The sequence below is a fragment of the Micrasema longulum genome, unplaced genomic scaffold (assembly GCF_059751315.1).
Source record: "Micrasema longulum isolate JH-2025_06_02 unplaced genomic scaffold, ASM5975131v1 h1tg000007l, whole genome shotgun sequence".
In the NCBI taxonomy this organism is placed as follows: Eukaryota; Metazoa; Arthropoda; class Insecta; order Trichoptera; family Brachycentridae; genus Micrasema; species Micrasema longulum.
Genome location: NW_028277215.1, coordinates 533,978 through 544,987, shown reverse-complemented (window position 1 = coordinate 544,987; position 11,010 = coordinate 533,978). Strand labels below are relative to the sequence as shown.

At 31.9% G+C, this 11,010-nt stretch overlaps 1 protein-coding gene across 1 annotated transcript; it reads left to right on the top strand.

Annotated features, from left to right (window-relative positions):
* The first annotated feature begins 225 nt into the window (after positions 1–225).
* Positions 226–10,483, top strand: Tif-IA (RNA polymerase I-specific transcription initiation factor RRN3 homolog Tif-IA). Its single transcript, XM_088229045.1, has 7 exons — positions 226–1,141; positions 2,583–2,679; positions 4,089–4,241; positions 4,373–4,597; positions 5,854–6,203; positions 6,611–6,839; positions 10,175–10,483. The coding sequence occupies exons 1-7, from the start codon at positions 727–729 to the stop codon at positions 10,350–10,352; spliced, it is 1,647 nt and encodes a 548-aa protein (XP_088085171.1). The 5' UTR covers positions 226–726; the 3' UTR covers positions 10,353–10,483.
* Positions 10,484–11,010: the final 527 nt, after the last annotated feature.

Sequence of the window (11,010 nt, the reverse complement as noted above, 5' to 3'; positions counted from 1 at the left end):
ATTGCAATTTTTAAAAATATTTCTTACAATTATTGCTCATGACTTCAAGTTTTTGGAAAGCAATCTGTTGATTCAATCATGCAATCTGTCAATCGGCAATGACTCGATTTATGAAAATACGATTATTTTTCATAAATCAACAAAAAATCATTGTTTTTTTCATAAATAGAGTCATTCGAATATTTTTTAACCCCATCACTACTTCCCCATAGATAATAGATACACATAGATCATTGATGAAGAAATGTCACATAACATGTGTTCTGTGTTTGTGGTTTGTGCTTGTGGCGAATTATGAGAGCGAAACACGTTGCTCGGGTTGTGCGTAATACCGCATATGATAGAAAGTTTGCGTTATTAATCATAGTTTAATAGTATTTTGTTCGTCAGATGTCATAAACTACCTTTGAGGACTACATTACAATGTAACATGTCGGTTACGAATAATAGTAATTCTTCCACAGAACCAGTTCAAATCAAAGTTGTGGAAAAACTTCAACAATTTTTGAAAGAAAAAACTTCTTCTGAATACAGTGAATTTACTAGGTTGGAAACTTTAAGCAATCACGTAGACCTTAATCAAAATACTATCGTTAATGACGAGGAGCGACCAGGAACAACCGTATTAAAGCAGGTTCTCGATTATAAAAAGACGCTGTTGTTTAGAGATCCTGAAATCATCGGTGTTTTAAAATCTATTTCAGACAATCATAAATAAATTAGAAAATGTCTATTATTTCTGGAAGAAGTTCTCTTGTGTCAATAGTTCGAAATTCTCTAAACCGCCGAAGTTCATTAGCTAGTGCGAAATGTCACATCTCCCCTCACAGGGTCGAGTCAGCCCTTACTGACTTCCTGCAGAATCATGATTCAAGGTCTTATGAAGAGCTGGTATGTGTTTTAAGGGATTGCTCCTTATCAGATGATGATGTGAGTGTAGTTTTAACGGAGTGTTCTACATGTGTCGGTTTCTTGGATAAAGATGCTCGTCTTCTTGTGGAAGTGCTCTGTAGTTTGGATTGGCCTTCAAGACCTCAAAAAATCGTCGATCATTATTGTCAGTGGCTCTTAGATTTGCTGACTGCGCAGATATACCATGCTCCTGTGGCTATCGGGTCATTGGTCAAACTCCTAGCCAAAAGTAAGTTCTTCCCTAATATCAACAAACATGTTCATAAATCAAAAAAGGTTACTTATACTAGTACCTATTATAAAATCGGATTATTTGTCACTTTTATTTGGATTTATTATTTGTAATGCAAACAAATCAGAAATTGAACTGAATAATGACTGGTTTTTAAATAATGGAAGAATTAAAGTATTACCCTTTTACAATATTAATGCGAACTGCAATTTCAAAAATCACGAACCTTTTTGTAATTAATTCTAACTATTGAAAAGTATATTGCAATTGATTGTGTAATAGGGTCAAAGCACCGATGAATGACCGTTTAAGGTTCAGCTTGTAGTGAAATCCACATTAAAGGTACAAATTTCATTATTTTAGCGTACAAAATAAAAGAAAACAATAAAAAACACATTAAATAGGTGCGAAGGTTTTCACGGTCACTGTTATCAATATTATATATCTTATGTATTCAATATTATGTATTCTACATAAACCTAGTCATTATAGTGCACGAATAATAAAAGAGGCAATTGGAATACACAGACATCCAAATAATATAAACAAAGACGACGGGCTTAAAAAAGTCAACATGGTTCCCAGCACTACATATAACAAAAACGAATAGAAATGTGCCTACTGCCGGCTGCGACACAGTACAAATTACTAGTACATAAACACATACATTTCTCTATAAAACACACAGTTTTCACTGAAGATGGCTCCTGCAATGGTAGCCGAAACGTCGGATCAAATCCAATATACACGGTATCACCCAAAAAAGATACATAATATTAAAAAACACATTACTTTAAGTACTTTAATTTTTTTAATGAAATACGAGTATTACAGTTATAATTAATATTAATCTAAAAGAATAGCAGAATCACCAGTGAATGTCCACTACTACCCCAGTAAAAATAATACTCAGATTTAGTTACATCATAACATTATAAAACACCCTAACACATTAGAATATGGATATATTCAAAGAATTGCATAAGAAATACCATCAAATAAAATACTTACCACACCTTTCTTTATAAAAACACTATCAATCTCAGAACAATAACGGGAAGACGCACTATTACCTTTTGGCAACTCTCAGTTCAAAACTGATAGATTTGTTTCTTACCAAAAGATGTGTCCGCCTTCTGCTTTTGTCATAGTTTCTAGTGTTAAAAGTTTTTTGACTGGACATGTGTAGCAATTCTTACTATATTGTGTTTTATTAACCAATGGTAATTTACTGGTGCTTTGACCCTATTACCTTCATAATTAATCAACAGTAACAATGGTATGTTTCCTTTACATCTCAGAATAATGTATTTTGTCAAAACTAATTACTATATTTCTTAAAGCACCAAGTATATTTAGAAAATAAAAAAAATGTAGGTCTCCTTGCTGTATGTTAGTGTAAATATGAAAATGGATTTAAAGTATATTTTTATTGCAGATGAAAATGTGTGGTGTGAATCACCTTCAGCAGAGCAGACTAGAATATTTTCCAATATTCATAGTTTAATAGCCCGAGTTGTCGCAACTATTCCAATGTAAGTGTATTTAAATTCTATATCTAAAATGCTTAATTTTTACAATATTATTTAATGTAGTTATGCAGAAAGCAGCCAGTCCTCAATTTTGAAAAAATGATATATTGACGTTATCAGGTGCAGGAAGGTCAATTCTATGTTCTGCTAAAAACAGCCAGACCGCTTTCATACAAAAAAACTGTATTAATCGTCTTCTGAATTTTTTAATTTTTTTTCTAAGAATTAACGGTACAAGTACCTTTTACATTACATACCTTATACATAAGTATTTACAGTGGAGTATATATAGTAACAACTTTTTCAATGCTTACTTAGAAAGAACATGGTGTTGATTACAAAAACGGCATTTCTCAATTTGCAGAAAACACCTACAGCACCAGAAAAAACTTACAGCACTTAAAATATCATGAAAACTGGTCAAATACGTAATTAGATTTATTACAATATTTAAGAATGTTACACAGTGTGTAAAGTGGCCACTTAAACCAGCCAATGACAGGTCATAAGCCCTGTAAATGCCTTGACTTCCATATTCCCTTATTTAAGGTATTCTCCATCCCTGTTGTAATTTGTTAATTAGATTTATGTTTGTTATATGAGAAAAATAAGATGTATTCATTGTTTATCATTTGTTAAAGTCAAAAACATTCCAACTGTTGTGTAGATTTGATTATTAAATCATCTCACAAAAGTGCTATTATCTCAGTTTCACTTTTCTATGGCTGGCTGCTTTCTGCATAACTACATTAATTTGTCCTTTCTTAGGTGTGTAGATTTTGATGTTCACTGTCATCAATATGTATGGTCTTTTTGGATGGTCCCGTGTAGGTTGGACTCATTACGATGTTTCAGCTACCGTTGTAGGGGCCATCTTCAGGATAAACTATAGTTTCCCCGCAATGGCGGCTAAAACAATGGAACGAGTCCAACCTAGACGGGATTACCCAAAAAAGACCATACATATTGATAACAGTGATCATAAAAATCTACACTATAATCTATATAATCCTTTATGGTTATTATTTATAATTAAGTACATGAAAGTAATCACACCTCAGGTGAAAAAAAAAATGTTGATGTTATTTGGAATAGAACCAGAGACCTTATATATAAGTAATAATTATATTCACCAAACACTTTGCTATGTAGTACTAAACTCACTTATTGCCAATATTTTCACACATGTTGATTTTCTATGAATTCTTGAAACACCCTGATATTTTGCAGAACCCTGGCTGCATGCATCTGTTTGATAGTTTCATTAAACAGCTTCTACACAGACTATTTTGTGTTTTAATATGCAGATCCAATCTGCTGATAATTCCACAAAACACTGGGAGGGCTCAATGTCTCACTTTAAGAAAAGAACAATAAATTGTAACACCTTTTGAACATTCTATTTATTTCAGGAGTGGAGAAGTGCTCTTGCGGTGTGTTATAGATAATTATCCATACTATAAACACAGCATGGCTGTACAGCAAGCTTATGTTCACAACCTTCTGTGGATAACTAGATACCTTCCCGCTCTTACGGATCATATACTTACTCTTATTTTAAACAGGTACTGTTTTTTCTTTTAATACTTTTTCGTTCTTGCAATAGTTCTGTTATTTTTACTGTTGGTAAACATTTTTTGTGAGACCATGTTTATATTATTTGCCACTTACCTTTAAATATTTACTTTATTTTCAGATTGATAGTTATGGACGTTAATGTAAGACCCCAAGAGTTCGATGAAGGAGGGGGGGGAGTATTTTCAATGGAGGAAGATGCAGGAAATGACTCGTCGCATTTAATTGAATCTTTAGACTTATGTATGCTGGAACTTTTCCAATGGATAAATCAAGAAGGTTCTAAAGCTTTAGATATATTATTCAATGTTTTTGAGAGGACCATTTTGCCAACACATGGCACAAGGTATATTTATTGCTTTTATAATATGCACATTTTCCCATACATTATGTATTAAATATGACCCATGTAAGCGGATGGTGAGAGTAGGTTGTGCACTGATATAAAATTTCATCTTAACATGTACTACCTCCGTGATCCCTAACATTATTTCATTCTGAGAAAAGAGCAACACTTTTCTTATTTTAAATGTCTTATAATAAATATAAGCTACATGAGAAATATAAATAATAAAATACAAAAGCCTAAAAACTAAGTTTTTTTTATTTTTAAATACTGTCACTTACTGTTTTAAATACTGTCACTTACCATGTAATTTTACTAAATTATATACAGTCGAACTTGGTTATGAGGAAGATGGTACCGACTAAATTTGCTCGTTATACCAGAGAGTAGTTTTTTTTTCAATCCAATCGCCATTGTCACTAAGTAAATAAAAAAATAAAACTCTTAAGGAAAATTATAATAAATGCTTACAAACGAACCACTTTCTAAATTTCAAATGCAGATAAATAAACATTCTTATTTTTCCTCAATGTTCACCCTGTGGATAAAAATAAATCCTTTTACACACTTCAATGTTTTTCGTGCCACATTCTATTTCACAAATAATTGCCACTTTTTTGCAAATTGTGACACGTCCTCTTGTTAGTAGACATGTTTAAAATTCAGAGGTTAGTTTTTAACTGATCTAACATCACCCAGCCGTAATGTTTATTATGCATTGACCATAGAACATTAAAAAAAAAAACTGAAAAGCACTGTAAAAACCCCGGAAATAAGGATGTCATTCATAAACTGCAAAGTCGGTACTCGCTGAGTTCGCCAAGCTTGAATTTTTTTCGTACATTTTCAACCATGTGTGATATTTTTTCAATGTTGTCGGCGAAAACACCAATTATGTACTTAGACACTTCATGGTGTCATAAATGTCATCAGATCCCGACACCCAGTGGCATCGGTCCTAAGTTTGCCGCCCATTTTGATTTTATTACTTAGGTTATTATTTCTAAAATTTTGTTTTCAAACTATTGAAAAGTTTTTTTTTCAACTGTTAACAATATTTTTGTTCAGTATGTCCGAGAAGTAGCTCAATATAAAAGTGAATAATGTATGAATAAAATCATAAACTAAAATGTCAACAAATGTTTCTTCACCGAGATCTCACTATTTCTGTGATAGTAATAACCAAGTCGACTGTACTTTATGAAAATTATTAATACTTGTGATGATTGATATATGCAATACTGTTTCTTTTCTAGATATATTCAATTTTTATTATTTTATGGATTATCTGTGGATAAAGGGAGAATTTCCAATTTGTTGGAAACTTTATGGCTATTAGCAGCAAGTGCTAGAGTCGGCCCCGGCCTCCGTCAAGCCAGCATAGCACATCTGGGTGGCCTTTTGGCTCGAGCTAATTTTGTACCGGTAGTATACCTACATAACTACATGAAGAAAATGGCTGACTGGTGTCACTCCTACATACAAGCACAAGAGTCGTGGAACCCTAACCTAGGAAAAAATCCCCATAGTGTATTCTATTGTGTCAGCCAATCTCTATTTTATTTGATTGCATTTAAACACAACTACATATTTTCCAACAAGAAAGGTAAAGCTCTCTTTATTTTGAAATTACTATAAATTCATAATATTGAAATCTTCGTTATTGTTTTTAACACTCTGGGCCTCAGTGGTTCCTATGCCAAGTTTTGTTGATATAGTTAACCATTTTTTCATGCTTTCTTTGGTTACAAATATCCCAAATGTTGTATGGAGCATTTGAGTTAATCATATTGACAAATCTTTAACTGTCTTTCTAATTCACGCTCTGTAAATAACTTTTATGTACTTTAATAATATTATGTCTCAATAAAATTATTTTGGCAACTTTTATCCTGCAAATAAAGGTAGTTATATTTTTTTTTTCTGTAAGCAAGGTTTCCTACTTGTTTTATTCATAAATTTAAATGTGTATGGTGTAAAGTACACCCTGGTTACCAATATTTTTTTCTGCAGGTTTAGTATTTGTGGAGTCATTGAATTTATCAAAACTTGTGATGTCATCTCTAAATCCACTAAGAATGTGTCAAACTTCAGTAGCTGAAGCGTTTGCTTCCATCACAAGAATGTACCAAGTAGTATATTGCCACACTATAATGGAACATAACACGAGACACTACCTGAGAATCGATGAATCTACGAAGGAGCAAGACTGGTTCCCGTACGATCCGTATACCTTACCCAAGTGAGTGATACATACATAATAACTACATTAAACTCATATACTGATCCTCTCGGAAACCCAATTTCAGCTTAAAGCCATTCAGCTGGGACGATAATTTCAAAATAAAAAGAAAGAACATGTATTGTGGTACATCATGATAATGTTAAAATATATTTTATCCGATAGAACACTATAATTTACATATGATATGTATTTTTCAATAATATTCGTATCATGGAAGGCTCCGTGGCGCAGTTGGTAAGAAAGACAGCCAACTGTGAAACTAGTGTTGCGGGTTCGATTCCCGCCAGTTGCAAGAAAAAAATCCAAGAAAGATTTTTACTCAATTGGTCTAGGTATTGTGGTATATTTTTCATAACTTCCTTCCATATACTATTTACCACCTGCTGACAAGCCTGTAAAGAAGAGGCTTAGCGGGTTATTCCTTTTTTAAAAATGTTGTAGTGGTATTAAAAACTATAAAATTACCTTTTAGTTGTATAATAAAAATATAAAGATCCATTTCACTACAATCATTATATTTTTCTCATTAACTTTATTATTATTATTGATTGAATTGACATTTATTTCGTATCACTTCATAGTTATTTTTAAAAATAAAGGTTATTAGTGTTATATTTTTATTCTACTAAAAGAACACAACAGTTTCGGGAGAGAACTACTCTCATTGTGTATAAATACAGTGTATTTATAATATTAGTTTTGTATCACCTGTCGATGGAAGGAGTACTCTCCCGAAACTATAGTTGTGTTCTTTTAATAGACTAAAACTTTAACACTAAACTTTATTTTATAATAAATTAACTTTATTATTACTAATACAATACAGCGTGTTTAATAGCCTATATTAATATGTTGGTCGCTGTCAGTGAACCAAGTAAACGTACAATTTTTGATTGTGTGAGTACGCACACTATAATATTTTATACAAAACTTTCTGTCACGCACACATAAGCAAAGGCCATTAAAGATTTGAATGCACTGTACATAGGTATTACTCGTACAGTATCTGGTTTTGCTTTTGTAAAAATAGTATAATTATTATAATTTAAAGGTCTGTGGTACCCACTATCAAAAATGTTTCTACAGTATCTTTGTTTACATCGCAACTGAATTCCCCTTTCCCATTGAAGACTATTCTCGATCCAAACTAAGATCAACCTACTACATTACGAAATTAGGTTCATACTGCGCATACCTCTCGCCCATATCAACTCATTCAGACTCTGAGATAAAATGGATGTTCAACTGATTTGTTCATATTCACTATCACCAATTGTAAAGAACAAAAGAGGACAGGTAAGTATTCGAATTGTAACAATGATGCATTTTTATAAATTAATGATATTGATTCACTACTATATAAAATAACGAAATGTTAGTGTTGATTAATTAAATGAATTTCACATAACTAAAACTAGTGAACTAGGAACCCAGCAAAACAGATGCACGAGTGTGCTCTAGCTGAAATTTATGTAACCCCGCTGCAAGAACATGCTTCGCTCAAAGGCAATATAGTTTTATTGCCCCCAGAGTGATAGTCAATTGGACAGTTCTTTGAAAACCACAAACAGCTTAAATACGTTTAAAGTCAATATAACCAAGTGGGTTGCTGCACAGGACTACAAAAAAAAAATCATAAACTCCAGGCTATGCGGTGAATCCAACACAAAATATATTTCTAATTTCTCCTTGATGGTTAGTGTAATTTTTTTTTTGCATACCTTTATTTTCACTATGTTCCATTGCGTAAACTCACAGTTTGTTAGCCTTAGAACAGACTATTGTCTAGTTGGGCGACAAATTGTGAATTTCAAATGTAAAAAAAATTCAAAAAATAGTCTATTTACAGTAAAACCTCGTTTTTACGTTCCTCGTTTTTACGTTTTCCCGCTTTTTACACCGAAATATTTAGGTCCAATTTTTTTCCATACATTCTCATTCAATATACGTTTTTTACATTATTCATAACCCCGGTTTTACGTCGAAATTTCTCTATAACTCATTCGATCTGTCAAAAGACGAGCCACGCGCCGCCGTGTGAATGGAAAATAAAATCGAGTTAAATAAAAAAATGTGTAAATTATTATTACTAGAGAGATACTGTAGAGAAGGTCATACGATATACTACCTCTATGAGACTCGGATAAATGCAAGAGATGTATAAAAAAAATAGGGTTGATAATACCGTTGAATCGAGGCGTGCGGCCTTTCCGTGGGACCCCCTAATTTAACGGGTAAGGGAAAATGGTTCATAGTGTTAGTGGAAGTGCCCCAGGATTTGTTCCGAATGGTTTGTTAATTTTCGAATTTTAATGAAAAATCAATGAATTAATAGATTAATAGGGGTTAAATGAGTTAAGTTAGTAGTGGGGGAGGAGATAGAGACATGCATGTTTGCAGGTCAATCTTATGTTGGATCGAGAATAGTATAGATATAAATTAATTTATACACACATATTTCTATCTCTATTTTTGTAAATATTTTGTTTTATTTTATTTTTTTCTCGCATACATTTTGAAACTAAAATTATATGAATTACACTATTTATTTTTATTGGTTGGTTGTAAGAAATTGCCATTTGGCAATAATCCTGCCAACATACATATATGTATGACAAAAAGTTAAATAATTATTACGTAGTGTGAAGTTGTCAAGTAGAGAATATTTTTTAAATACTGAAATATTTTATGCTTCTATGTTGTGTCTACCAGAACTTCGGACAATGTTCTGAGATCTGCGGAACAAATCTTTCAATAAATAGATCAATTAAAATTTATTATAAATGATAATTATAAAAACAATTCTTGATTACTCCCAAATGTCGAGTTTTGCCTGCGCGCACTGATTTTTTTAACCTTTTTTCCTATTGTAATTTTTATGTGAAAACGGAACCTAATCGCTGATGGATTGCAATCCTTGGTTGGCCTAAATATAAACTGTATATGTACATTCTTTTCAATAATGTCCATATACGGCATGACATTTTTAGTGATAAATAAAATTTTGTTAAAATTGCGATCCGTTGAATACGGCTTTGGTCACCAACGACATTGTTTGATGACTGATATCAATTATTTTTTTCAAAAAGTAGCACGAAAAATCGGTTTTAGGCCCTAAAGCTCAAAATAACAAAGAAAATAATGTGAACTCAGCAGCACGGATCTCAGTTTCAGCACTCATCTGGTACTGAAATTGACAGCTGAGATTGCTCCGGCATTCGAGTGGTTAACAATGTAAGATGCTAATATTTTGGTGGATCTGAGTTCGTATAGCCAAGTCCTAACAGTTCATTATTTATTTTTTTAATATATTTTTTTAATTTCTTTCTTAGGTCTTTCCACTGGATTAAACCAATCTACGGAGAGTATCAAGATACTATCAATGACAGTACATCTAAATCCTACACGGATGGCGGATGTGATGAAGATGACTTCCTGGCCACCAGTCCAAATTCAGAATTAGCACAATCTTTATCTAAATGTTCTTTTACTACTTTTAGGCATCTCTAGTGGTTTTATTACTCTTATTTATTATTTTCTCTCTTAAAAATACATATTATCAAAAAAAACATTCCATTTTATTTATGTTTCTTATATTATGTCAAGTAAAATAAATCATATCCAGATTTGCTACCCAGGAATATCAAATGTTGAGCATTTATGAACCGAAGCCTAAAAAATTTATAAAAATGATGATTACCTAGACAAGTAAAAACACTTTTGATATTTTGTAATTTATGTAAAAAATATGTACTCTTATATGTAGAAAAAAAAGTTTATTGTAGTGTCCTTGGCACAGGTGACCCCAGTGAGGACACATTACTTTTAATGTTTAAATTTTTTTTTCCGAAAATTAAGGCCCTTTAACCGCTAAGCGACGAGTATGTTTGCTGTCGCCCGAACGTGGTGGCATATTTTCAAATGCTAAAAATCACAAATGAGATTTTTAAATCATATACATAATTATAAGAAAAAAAGGCATTTATCCATATAATTTTAAAATCTGATCTGTGATTTTTAGCACTTGAAAACATATAATTAATTTGATTATTTATATGTTTAATATATTAAAATTCATCCAATATATTATATATATATTTTTTTTTTTCATCGCTTCAAATTTCAAAATGTGTGAGAAGTAAAATCCTAAAGAAACTCAATAATTAGA